This window comes from Mustela nivalis, assembly GCF_964662115.1.
Source record: "Mustela nivalis genome assembly, chromosome: 13".
Taxonomy (NCBI): domain Eukaryota; kingdom Metazoa; phylum Chordata; class Mammalia; order Carnivora; family Mustelidae; genus Mustela; species Mustela nivalis.
In genome coordinates, this window is record NC_139032.1 from 88,533,179 (window position 1) to 88,546,758 (window position 13,580).

At 45.0% G+C, this 13,580-nt stretch overlaps 1 protein-coding gene across 14 annotated transcripts in view; it reads left to right on the forward strand.

Annotated features, from left to right (window-relative positions):
• NUP214 (nucleoporin 214) overlaps positions 1-13,580 on the forward strand; it is a 101,379-nt gene that overhangs the window by 36,440 nt on the left and 51,359 nt on the right. For all 14 annotated transcript variants that reach the window (XM_082695971.1, XM_082695963.1, XM_082695970.1 and 11 more), the window contains 3 exons: positions 7,902-8,162; positions 9,078-9,239; positions 12,078-12,177. In XM_082695971.1, the coding sequence (XP_082552097.1) occupies positions 7,902-8,162; positions 9,078-9,239; positions 12,078-12,177 (523 nt within the window). The remainder of the gene's footprint in view (positions 1-7,901; positions 8,163-9,077; positions 9,240-12,077; positions 12,178-13,580) is intronic.

The following is a 13,580-nucleotide window of genomic DNA, read 5'->3' on the forward strand; positions in this document are numbered from 1 at the left end:
TTGCTCAGTGGGGAGCCTGCTTCTGCCTCTGCCTTCTGTTCTCCCTGCTTGTGCTCACCCTCTTGCTCTCTCTCTCTCTCTTTCTGACAAATAAATAAAATCTTAAAAAAAAAAAAAAAGATTTTACTTATTTATTTGAGAGAGACCCAGTTGAGAGAGCATGAGCAGAAGAGGGGGGCAGGGGGAGAGGGAGAGGGAGAAGCGGACTCCTGCTGGGCAAGGAGCTCCACCTGGGGCTGGATCCCAGGACCCTGAGATCGTAACCTCAGTCCAAAGGCAGCCTCTGAGCCACCCAGGCACCGCCAAAATATTTAACTTTTAAAGTACGAACTATAGGGCACCTGGGTGACTCAGTGGGTTAAGTCTCTGCTTTCAGCTCAGGTTATGGTCTCAAGGTCCTGGGATCGAGGCCCGTGTTGGGCTCTCTGCTCAGCAGGGAGCCTCCTTCCCTCCCGCCCCCACCACCTGCCTCTCTGTTTACTTGTGATCTCTGTCAAATAAATAAATAAATCTTTTAAAAAAATAGTTATGAACTATAACACATGTACAGAAAAGAACACAAAACAGAATTGCCCATCTGTGTAACCTCTACCTCGGTTAGGAAACAGAATATTTTCGTGGCCAACTTCCTAGACCCCTCTCGTGCATCTTGGTCTTCCGCCTCCCAAGAAGTACCATTGTATGGACATATGTGAAAGTGTGCCTTTGCTTTTACTTGTCTGGTTTTTTCCTTTTGATATTTGTAATTTTTACTTACTATTTTGAAAAATTTCAAAACTCCAGCTGCAAGGATAAGTGAGCACCCACTTACCCACTTACCCTTCACCCAGATTTTCTAGTAATGTTGGTCACAGTTGCTTTATTTTTCTCCTCTCTACCACACATGTTCACGTTATTGTTAATAATATTTTTAATATATTTACTGAGTTTTTTATCTTAATTCCAGTATAGTTAACGTGCAGTGTTATGTTAGTTTCAGGTGTACAATGCAGTGAATCCACAGTTCGGTTCAGTACTTGGTGCTCATCGTGAGAGCTGTCCTTCTGACCCGTCACCTGTTTCACCCGTCCTCCGCCACCTCCCCTCTGGTGACCTCTACGGTTACGAGTCTGTTTCTTGGTTTGCCCTCCACTCTCCTTTTTCTCCCCTTTATTCTTTTTTTTTTTCTTAAATTCTTCATATGACTGAAATTATGTATTTCTTTTTCTCTGACTCACTTTTTTGCTTAGCATTATATTCTCTCGATGCATCCATATTGGTGCAAATGACAAGATTTCATTCTTTTCTATGTCTGTGCGCGTGCGCACACACACACACACACACACACACACACACACACACACACACACACACACACACAGAGGCTGCATCTTCTTAACCCATTCTTCCATCGGTGGACACTCGGGCTGCTTCCATAGTTTGGCTGTTGTCAGTGTCGCTGCAGTAAATGCAGGGATGCCCAGATCCCTGTGAGTTAGTGTTTTGCTTTGGGAAAATACCCAGTAGTGCAGTTCCTGGATGGTAGTAGCATAGTTCTGTTTTTAATTGCTTGAGAAACGTTCATGCTGTCTTCCACAGCGGCTGCACCAGCTTGCATTTGAACCAGCAGTGCTGGAGGGTTCCTGTTTCTCCACATCCTCCCCAGCACCTGTTTCTTGTGTTTTTGGTTTTAGTCCTTCTGACACGTGTGAGGTGGTGTCTCATGGTAGCTTTGATTGCATTTTCCTGACAGGTGAGTGATGTTGGGCATCTGTCCGCGTGTCTGTTGGCCGTCTACATGTCTTTGGAGAAATGTCTGCTCATGTCTTGTGCCCCATTTTTAATTGGATTATTTGGTTTTTTTGGTGTTGAACTGCATAAATTCTTTATGTATTTTGGATTCTAATCCTCTATGGGATATGCCGCTTGCAAATATCTTCTCCCATTCAGTATGTTGTCTTCTGCTATGCAGAAGCTTTTAATTTTGATGTAGTCCCGATAGTTTATTTTTGCTTTTGTCTCCCTTACCTCAAGACATATCTAGAAAGATGTTGCTATGGCCAGAGTCAGAGAAATTGCTGCTTGTGCTCTCTTCTGGGAGTTTTAGGGTTTCAGGCCTCGCATGTGGGTCCTTAATCCATTTGCAGTTTATTTTTGTGTGTGCATGAGAAAATGGTGCAGTTTCACTACTTTTTATGTGGCGGTCCGCTTTAAATGGTGTCCCAACACCATTTGTTGAGGAGACTGTCTTTTCCCCATTGCATATTCTTTCCTCAGTTGATCATGGGTTTATTTCTAGGTTTTATATTCTGTTTCTTTGGTCTGTGTCTATTTTGATGTGCCAGTACCATGACATTTTGATTACCGTAACTTTGTAACATAACTTGAAATCAGAAATTACGATGCTTCCAGTTTTGTTTTTCTTTTTCAAGATTGCTGTTGGCTATTTGGGACCTTTTGTGGTTCCACACCATGTTTAGGATTGTTTGTTCTAGTTCTGTGAAAAATGCTCTTGGTGTTTTGATAGGAACCACATTAAATGTGTAGCTTGCTTTGGGTAATATAGACATTCTGTTATTTGTTCTTCCAATTTAAGAGCATGGAATGTCTTTCCTTTTTTTTTTAAGATTTATTTCATGGAGCGTGTGCATGAGGGAGGCGAGGGGGAGGGGGAGAGAGAGAATCCCAAGCACGCTCCCTGCTGAGCACAAAGCCTACAGGGGGCTTGATCCCAGGACCCCCGGATCATGACCTGAGCTGAAATCAAGAGTCAGATGCTTAACTGACTAAACCACCCAGGCACCCCTGTCTTTCCATTTCTTGGTGTCTTATTGAATTTCTTTCATCAGTTTTTATAGTTTTTATAGTTTTCAGAGTACAGGTCTTTCTGTTATTATTTTTGATGAACTATTTAGAAATAAGTTGCAGACCGGACTTGTTACTCCTAAGTATTCTAGCATGTGTCCCTTAAGAACAAGATGTTCTCTTCCACAATAATACAATGATCAGATTTAGGAAATTTAACCTTGACAGAGCACTGTTATCTAGTATGCAATCCATACTAACAATTTGCCAACTGTTCCTCTTATGACCTTCATAGCATCTTTTAAAAATCAAGGATCCAGTTCAGAATTGGACATTGCATTGAGTTGCCATTCTCTTCAATCTCCCTAATTGTGCTTTTTTGGGTCAGTTTTATTACCTGAGCGATGTCTTCTCAGACACTGTTTGGTTTTGCCTGTTTTCGGGGGGTTTTGCCTGCTGTGCTGCTGCATAGTATCCGGCTGTATAAATGTACTGCATTTACTTATCCTTTCTCCTCTTGGTGGCCGCTTACTGTCTCCAGTTTCTGGCTGTAATGGAACAAAATGTTGTTCTGAACATCTTCAGGCACATGTGTTCTCATTACATTGTTGGTTGGTACTCTCCACCGCCCAGCTTCCTTAGATTTCTTCTATACAGTTTTCCAAAGTGGCTATACCAGCTTACTCTGCTTTATCATCAAGGTGTGACTATGTCGGTGTTCTACATTTACACATTTCTACAAGCTTAATATTGTCAGTCTTTTTCCTTCTAACTACTGTGGTGTAACCCTTGTGTGTGTTAAGTATTTGGTTAATAGTTGACTTTTGTGTCATTGACACAACATTGACAAGTTTGTGATTGCATCTTTTGCTCATTTATCTACTGGGCAATCTGTCTTACTGATGCATAGAAGTTTGTATTCATTCTGGATACCAGCCCTTTGTTGGTTATATGGGTTGTAGGTACTCACTTTATTGCTTTTTTCCTTCTTTTGGCAAACAAGTGCTTTATTTAAAATAGACTTACCAGCCTTCTCCTTTGCAGTTGATACTTCTGTGTTCTCTTTAAGAAGTCATTCTCTAGGGGCGCCTGGGTGGCTTAGTTCTTAAGTGTCTGCCTTCGACTCAGATCATGATCCCGGGGTTCTGGGATTGAGCCCCGCATCAGGCTCCCTGCTTGGCAGGGAGCCACTTCTCCCTCTCCCTTCCGCTGTGTTCCCTCTCTTGCTGTTTCTCTCTGTCAAATAAATAAATAAAAACTTAAAAAAAAAAAAAGAAAGAAAGAAATACCTCTTAAGAGTATGCATGCATTTTTATTATTGTCTGAAAATATAGTTTGCTTTTCAAATTTAGATCTGCCATCTACCTGGAATGATTTTGTTTTAAACAGCTGCATCAAGGTATAACTTACATATGATAAAATTCAGGGGCGCATGGGTGGCTCAGTTGGTTAAGTGACTGCCTTCAGCTCAGGTCATGATCGCAGGGTCCTGGGATGGAGCCTCACATTGGGCTCCCTGCTCAGTGGGGAGCCTGCTCCTCCCTTTCCCTCTTCTGCTCTGCCTGATTGTGGTCTCTCACTCTTTCTGCCAAATAAATAAATAAAATCGTTAAAAATATATATTATAAAATTCATCTTTTGTAAGTGTTGAGTCTGATGGTTTTTATTAAACTTGTGGAATTGTATAACCATCACCACATTCCAGTTTTAGAATACTCCTACCACGCAGGAAGTTTCTTCATGCTTGTTTATAGTCATTCCCTCCTCTGCCCCCAGCAACCACTGATCTTTTTTCTTTCTGTTGGGATCTGCCTTTTTTTGAAATTGCGTATAAATGGAATCTTACATAGTTTTTTGGTTTGGTTTCTTTCACTTAGTATGTTTTTGAGGTTCATGCAGCATGATGTATAACATAAGTAGTTCACGCCTTCTAATTGCTGAGTAGTGGTCTGTCCTATGGGTGTACCATGTTTTGTTTATACTGTCTGGAATTGATTTGTGCTGAAGATACAAAGTATGGCTCACGTGTTTTGTATTTACATAGCTGATTGTCCTGGTAATGTTTATTGAAAAGACTCCTTTGCCCCCTGCTGAGTGGCCACCTTTGTTGTAAATCAGTTATCCTTATATGGAGGTCTCTTGGCCTCACACAGTGATGAGAAGCCACTGCTACCACACTGCCGTAATTAACTTGTACTAAATAAACCTCAGTACTGTTCTTCTAGGTTCTAAAGCTGTGCAGTCTTAATACACTGGACTATTTAAATTAATAAAAACTAAATCAAGCTAAAAAATCAGTTTTACAATCCCCTAGCCACATTTCACGTGCTCAGTGGGCACGTGTGACTAGTGGCTGCCCTAACAGGATAGTAGTGACTTCATCGTCACAGGAGGTTCTGTAATCTAGGACGGCAGGTGCAGCCTTTTTCTTTAAGGGTTGAGTAGTAAATATTTTAGGCTTGCCCGCCTCATGGTTTCTGTTGTGCCTAATTCACCTTTGCCCTTGTGATGGGAAAGCAGTATACAAATGAATGAACATGTCGGTGTTTCAGTAGAACTTTATTTGGAAAAACAGGTAGCTGGCCCAAGGTTTTAGTTTGTTGACCCATGATCTAGAATGTTTTGGCTCTTCCTGGTGCTTTCTGTTTCCGTATTAATATTGGAATTGTCTTGCTAAATTCTGTCTCCCTTAACCCTCAAAGAAAAGTTGAGATTTTGATTGGGATTGTATTAAATCTCTAGATCAACTTGAGAGAATTGGCATTTGTACAGTGTTGATCTTTTAGTTGCTAAACATGGTATATTTTTATTTGCGTCTTTAATTTCTTTCAGTGTTTTCTTCATGAAGAACATATATATCTCTTGTTAGACTGATTCCCATGAGTTTAATATTTTTAATGGGGGTACCTGGGTGGTTCAGTTAAGCGTCTGCCTCTAGCTTAGGTCATGATCCCAGGGTCCTGGGACGGATCAAGCCCAACATGGGGCTCCCTGCTCAGCAGGGTGTCTGCTTCTCTGTCTGCCCCTCCCCCTGCTTGTGCTTGCTCTCTGTCTCTAAAATAAATAAAAATCTTGAAAAAAAATTTTAATATTCCTGTGATGATGGATTTTCTTCATTAAGTTTCATTTTATGTTTTATGTTAGATGTGATAATAGAAATATATTAGATCTTTTGTATGTTGACTTTGTATCCAGCAACGTAGCTAAACTGGTTTATTCAAATAATATCTGTAACTATTTCTTGAACTTTCTTTTTTTTATTATTATATTTTTTAGATTATTTATTTATTTATTTATTTGACAGAGAGAGAGAGAGAGATCACAAGTAGGCAGAGAGGCAGGCAGAGAGAGAGGAAGGGAAGCAGGCTCCCCGCTGAGCAGAGAGCCCAATGCGGGGCTCGATCCCAGGACCCTGAGATCATGACCTGAGCCGAAGGCAGCGGGCCTAAAAATAGAGCCACCCAGGCGTCCCTGTTTCTTGAACTTCTATGGGAACAGTTAAATTCTATATAGGTACTAATACTTTTGTTTCTTCTTTTTGGTCCTTTATATTTCTTACCTTATTTTACTCGCTAGGACCACCAGTGCAGAAGCCATTAAAGTAGTGAGTGAGCAACCTTGTCTTGAGCTCAAAGGGAGGGGTTTCTGTAGTTCCCACAAGGCATGAGGTTTGCTTTGTCTACTGAGATGAAGATTGCTGTCCTTTTTTTTTTCTGTTAACGTGCCTTTTTGCCTTTTCTAATCTGAGTTAGAGTTTAAGCAGAATAATACATTTTTTTTTAAAGTTGTATTTATTTATTTTACACAGGGAGACAGAGCAAGGGAGGAACACAAGCAGGGGGAGCGGGAGAGGGAGAAGCAGGCTTCCCTTGGAGCAGGGAGCCTGATGCAGGGTGTGATTCCGGGACCCTGGGATCATGACCTGAGCTGAAGGCCAGTGCTTAAGGACTGAACCACCTAGGCACCTCCAGAATAAGATTCTTTAGGTTTCAATGGAGCCCCTTTTCTTTCTTTTTTTCTTTTTTTTTTTTTTTTTTTTTAAAAGATTTTATTTAATTATTTAACAGACAGAGATCAGAAGTAGGCAGAGAGAGAGAGGAGGAAGCAGGCACCCTGTGGAGCAGAGAGCCCGATCCCAGGCTCTGGGATCATGACCTGAGCCGAAGGCAGAGGCCTTAACCCACTGAGCCACCCAGGAGCCCCAGGCCCCTTTTTTAATGCCAGGAAGGTAGCCACATCCTTGATCCCAGCAGGAGAGATGTGGCTGGCGAAGCTTGAAGACTTGAAATTTTCATTTAATTACCTTTAATTATTTTTAACTTAAATAGTCACATGTGGCTAATGGCCACGAAACTGAGCAGTGCTGCAGCCCTAGCAGGTAGCCTGGGTTTTCAGGTGCATTTGTTGATTGCTACAAATAAAATCTTACGGAGTGATGTGCCCATAAGGCAACCAAGTCAATAAATAGTAGCTGTGCTTTTAGGTCACTTGAGAAAGAGCTAGGTCTTTGGTTTGGTTTATGGTTTTTCCAGTATACAGGCAGCCCTGTGTACTTCAAAATAGCATGAGGCCTTACTTCATCATTTGTAGAAGAGAGGAAAAAAGAGGGCAAGTTAGTTTTTATTTCAGGGATTTTTTTTTAAGCCTAATTGATTCAAAAGAATCATTTGAGGGTTGGGAATGTTGGAAGCGCCAGGACGGAGGACATTCAGTCTTCCCGGTTCGCGTGCCCTGTTCTTAGAAGTTTGCTGTTGGCGAGAGGCTCTTCTCCGCACGCTTGTCTGGTCCTTTCCTGGTTTGCTGGTTCTGCCTGTGAGAGCTCACAGCGGTGTCTTGAGCTCTCCGCCTCTGCCCATCATGTATTCCGTCTCTCACTGCCCATTTTTTTTGTTTGGCGATGGTCAACACGTTCCTGGCCTGTGCCGCTCGGTTTCTCTAAGCTTCCTTCGAGCAGGGCCCCAAACTGTGGGTGTTCACCTTCCCCGACAGCTTCTTCCGCTTAAAAGAAGTTGTAACTAAAGGGTTTCTAAACCGGATATTTCCATGTCGACAGTGAAAGTGACACAGCTTGCAGACTTGCTTGAATCATCTAACTTGCATTTTGTTTTGGTTGGCAGCCAGCCTGTCCCGGTCAGCCTTCCTGTCTCAGAGATACTACGAAGACTTGGACGAAGCCAGTTCCACATCATCTGTGTCCCAGTCGTTGGAGGGCGAGGACACGCGGGTGTCCTGTAAGGACGATGACACGGTGGCCCAGGTCCCACGGCACGCACCTGTGGTGCGCACCCCTTCCATCCAGCCCGGAGTCTTGCCGCAGGCAACGCCTTTTGCTAAATCTCCCCTGATTCATGGTTCGCCTGGCGTGATGGGAACGACCAGTAAGTGCACAGTGACTCGCTGTGGGGTGCGTGTTTGCTGGAGGAGCCGTACCTGGCTTTTCTGCTGTTGCACCACCAAGTCCAGCCCCTCTCTGCTGATGGTCCAGAAAATAGAAGCTGAATTCAGAAAATCTGAAAGAGGCAGGGAGAAGGGACCCTGCAGGGCTCACACTGGCCTGGCTTTCCTATGAGTCTAGCAGGTGGTTCTAAAACAGGTGTGGGGTGCCGGGCTGGCTCAGTCGGAGGGGCGTGCAACTCTTGATGTCAGGGTCTTGACTTTGAGCCCCACGTTGGGTAGAGGGATTACCTGCACACATTAAAACAAACAAACAACACACACACAGGGGATTTCAGGAGTTAGAGGAGGAGGCTGTTTGCCTCGCTCTAAAGCAACATTCGCACTCCTGCCTTTCAAATCCTAGCTCAGTCAGCTCGCTACTTGTAGCCATATGCTGCCCCGGGACTTGCCGGCTGCCACGCTCAGTGGCAGTACAGGCTCTCAGAAGTGACCGGTATTGGGCTGTCCCACCTCCGGTTCAGTGTCAGGACTTCACACTGAAGGGGCTTCTGACAGAGAACAGACATCCACGGGAAGGCACGCGAAGGGGGAGATTTTACGAGAGGAGAGCAGGGAGTTTACCTGTGTTGGCATGAAAGTTCTATCTCGGTCAGTATTGAAGGAAGTGCTCACATCAGAGATTCAGCAACTAGAGCTGGGCGGGCACAGCGCACGTGGCTTCTTTGGTGGAGCAGCCAGCCCGTGAGTTTCTCGGTTCCGTCCTGTGCGTGCGTGCTGAAGCATTGGTAACCCTTGCATGTCCCCTGCAACATCACAATGGGAGGCTTGCCACCTTCACTTTTGTGTATTCCTCTTCTCCGACCCACTCTCTCACTTGCTGTTTCTTTTTTTTTCAGCGTCAACGTCCGCTAGCAAAATTATTCCTCAAGGAGCTGACAGCACAATGCTTGCAACCAAAACCGTGAAGCATGGCGCCCCCGGTCCTTCCCACAGCCTCTCGGCCCCCCAGGCGGCCGCCGCCGCAGCACTGAGACGTCAGATGGCCAGCCAGGCCCCAGGTAGCCTCGGTCGTGAGCTGCAGCTGTTGCAGTCCAGCACAGCAGGCCCTGGCCGGCAGCTCGCTCCCTCTGCTGCCCTTGAGAAGAGAGGACTGACAGGGCAGTCCCCGCCCCCCACCCACTATTTCGGGGAGCAGGGCCCAAGAAGGCTGAGACTAGATCTGAAGCTTTCCCATTCATTCATTCATTTATTCATTCATTTATGTATTTATTTATTTGACAGAGAGAGAGATTACAAGTAGGTAGGGAGCAGGCGGGGGTGGGGGGAGGGGAAACAGGCCTCCCGCCAAGCAGAGAGCCCGACATGGGGCTCCCTCCTAGGAACCCGAGATCATGACCTGAGCTGAGGGCAGAAATCAACCCACTGAGCCACCAGACACCCCAAGCTTTTTCCTTTCAAGGGGAGCTGTTAGATCTGCCACATCCAGCTGAGTGGGGAATCATTGGTTTTTGGATGAAGTTGTTGATCCCTACATTTGAATAATGTCTGCTTTAAGCCCCACCTTAATCTTTGCTGTTAGATCATCTGATAACATTAGAATTATCTGCCAGTGTCATAAGGATCCCAGCCGCGCTGGGAGGTGGGTATGAGTGTGCCCATTTTGCTTCTGAGTGATGTCAGGTTCGGAGAGAGGCGAAGGTGACCCAGCCGAAAAGTAGCAGAACCCGGCCTCCAGCCCTGCGCTTTCTGTGTCAGTGCAGTGTTTTCTTAAGATTGCCGGTTTAGCCTTCACAGAGGGAAACTGATGAGCTCGTCATCCTCAGCACTTGATTTGTCAGTGCTTCCTGGCTCTCCAGAACTTCCCGCATTAGGGTTTCTAGGTGGTTGGCCTCAAGGGCTTTGGTTATCACCAGTAGTCAGTTTGTACAAGCCAGTAGTTCTCAGGGGAGGCTGTTTTGCACCCCGCACTCCCCCCCCCACCCCGGTTGGCAGTGCCGCTGGCATCTAGTGGGTAGATGTCAGGAACACTGCAAAAAAATCTTCAAGTGCACAGGGTACCCCCACAACAAAGGATTATCCAGGCCGAAAAGGTCAGTAGTGCCAAAGTTGAGAAACTCTGCTATAAATCACATATTTTTGTTGTAGTTGAATAAAATTATTTTTTAGTTTTATCACTGCTTGGAACACATTACCACTTTGGACAGTTCTTTTTTTTAAATTTATTTATTTGACAGACAGAGATCACAAGTAGGCAGAGAATCAGGCGGAGAGAGGGGGAAGCAGGCTCCCTGCTGAGCAGAGAGCCCAATGCGGGGCTCAATCCCAGGACCCCGAGACCATGATCCGAGCCAAAGGCAGAGGCCCAACCCACTGAGCCACCCAGGCACCCCTGGACAGTTCTTTTTAAAAGACTAAAGAGACATAGTGGTTTGATTTAGACAAAGACGGGATTACCATTACGATAAAAGCATTAAGAAAAGTTCAAATATTAAAATGCTTATTAAGGAACCTAAAGTCGCTATGAAGGAGCACAAACAAGATAACCTTTTAAGGTACCTTTGAGCCCTCTGAAAAAATAGAAATCTGCCATGTTTCCTTTAAATGTTACCTGGAGGAAGCAGGATCTTGGCATTGTGCTGAATTGGCCCCAAATCACGCTGATGAGTCGATTATTTATAGACGTAAAATCTGCCAGGGCGTAGGATGATTCCAGTCAGCAGGAGGTGGTGTGATCTCCGTTATCGTTTTGGAGGCAAAAAATTTCTAAGGTGTAGGCACCTTTGAACATGAAAGATGCAGTATGTGCAGCCGAGGGCAAGAAAAGCCTGCTCACTTTTCTGAAGGAATGCACAAGCTGCCCCACACCCCCCCTTCCACCTTCACCACCACGGTCAACTGTGTGGAAGAACTCATCCGAGAACATTGCTCAGACTGTGCTAGTAAATAATTATAAAATGTCATTAAGTGTTTTTGGAATGCAGTTTTAAGTGAAAAGACCAAAAACACATGCAAGCTGACATGCTGAAGACAGGAAAGGTGTCACGCCAGTCCCGGTTGCCATTATTTAATTCAGGCCTCTTGGCCTTTCCCCCCATTCTTGTCCAAGCTCCATTTCCCACATCTTATTCGTGTGCCTGTCTCATGAAGCTGTGAGCTTTAGAGAAGGAAAAAAAAATGTGTGTATATGTATACATATATATGTATATATATGTATACATATATATATATACACACTTTTTTTTTAAGATTTTATGTATTTATTTGGCAGACAGAGATCACAAGTAGGCAGAGAGGCAGGCAGAGAGAGAGGAAGGGAAGCAGGCTCCCCACTGAGCAGAGAGCCCGATATGGGGCTTGATCCCAGGACCGTGAATCATGACCTGAGCCAAAGGCCGAGGCTTAACCCACCAAGCCACCCAGGTGCCCCAGAAGAAACTGTATTTTTGACGTTTTTTGTCTTGCTGGCACCTAACAGAATCTGACAGTAATAAGCCGCTCATGGGAAAGAACGGTTAGACAGACGGACGGAGGGCAGCAGGCCGAAACCCTTAATCTGAGCACCACTCCTCTAGCTCTTTCCACCTGTTTCCAGGATGAGCCGACAGTGTCGCATGGAGCTCGGCTCTGCTCTGTGACAGCTGGCTGGGGGATTCTTTCTCCCTAAACGAGTACATTTGATTAAATTGCACAAAACCTCATCTCATAATCTTTACGAATGGAGTATGCCAGCTGTCCCATTGAGCACAGAGCTGCGGAACTGCCCAGAGTAGATTTCCTTTATATAAGAAGATTACATTCTGCTTGAATTTTTTTGTCCTGGTTATTCATTTGTGTATGGCTGGAATTTGTGATCCTTTGCGGCAATTAATATGCCTCTCTCTTCCCTATTTAAATAGCTGTAAGTACTTTGACTGAATCAACTCTGAAGAATGTCCCTCAAGTGGTAAATGTGCAGGAACTGAAGACTAATCCTACCGCCGCCTCTGCAGCCATGGGGTATGTTACTACCTGGACTGTTTCCGCCAGGCAGTTCTTCTGCAGTAGCAACGGATCGCCTGCAGGGGGCAGCACTGCTGTCATCACACTGTTGTGGCAGAGCCGTAGGTTCTCTTAGGTTAGATCTCTTTATCCACTGCATCCTCTCCCTGACACAGGAAGAGTTGGGGGGCATTTCTTCACTTTGAACACAGGGATGGTGGGGACCAATGTCATTCAGGGAGTTGGTGTTTGGTGATGAGTCCGGGAGCAGGAAGAGCGGCCGCAGGCCCTGTGTTTTTTCCACATCATGTTTGCTCTCTGCCACCCCATGGAGCAGGTCTGCTCACTGTTCTGTTTTGGGCTTATCGGGTGGCCCTGCTTCACTAGTCCATCAGCCTTCTTTTTATTCCTCGCTGGTCCATTTATCAACACTGCCTGTTCCAGGAATTTCTTAGTTATCTCAGGGCTATCTTAAGAGCCAAAAACAAGCCTACCCACTCTCCTATCTTGTAGTGACCTTGAAGCTTTGGTATGCTGTTTATACCAAGATGGCATTTGTGGTTGTTGTGAACTTCCAAGGGAAAGAACTGTGCTTTAGAGCTGGGGAATTGTAGCCAGGTTCCTAGTGCAGGGAAGGCAAAGAAAAGCCACCAAAAGGCAGAATATTGCATAAGACAGTTAAATCCAGCTTAATAGTGAAAACACTATGGTCTGGGATTTCTGAGATACTGTAGTCACTAACCACGGAGGACAAACACCTCTTAGTGATTTCCCTTAGCGTTTTATTTTTTTTTAAGATTTAATTTACTCATTTGACAGAGAGAGAGGGATCACAAGTAGGCAGAGAGGCAGGCAGGAGGTGGGGAAGCAGGCTCCCTGCTGAGCAGAGATCCCGACTCAAGGCTCCATCCCAGGACTCTGAGATCATGACCTGAGCCAAAAGCAGAGGCTTAACCCACTGAGCCACCCAAGCACCCCTCCCTTTGCCTTTCCTTTTTTCTTTTCTTTTTTTTTTTTTTTTTTAAGATTTTATTTATTTATTTGTCATAGAGAGAGAAGTGAGAGCGAGCACAGGCAGACAGAGCGGCAGGCAAAGGCAGAGGGAGAAGCAGGCTCCCTGCCAAGCAAGGAGCCCAATGTGGGACTCGATCCCAGAACGCTGGGATCATGACCTGAGCCGAAGGCAGCCGCTTAACCCACTGAGCCACCCAGGCGCGCCCCCCCCCCCTTTGCCTTTTCTTAAACTCTTTCCTCACCTGGTCCATCTGAGCAGATCTCTCATCAGGGCTTTGTCAGAGGAAGAGTTCCAAGTTTGCCCTGTTCTCTGAGTTAAGAAAAACAGACACAACAAATCAAAAGGAATCTCGAAGAAGCATTCTCTTCCTTCCCTGTAGTTTTGGACTGTAGTAGAGGTATTAAAC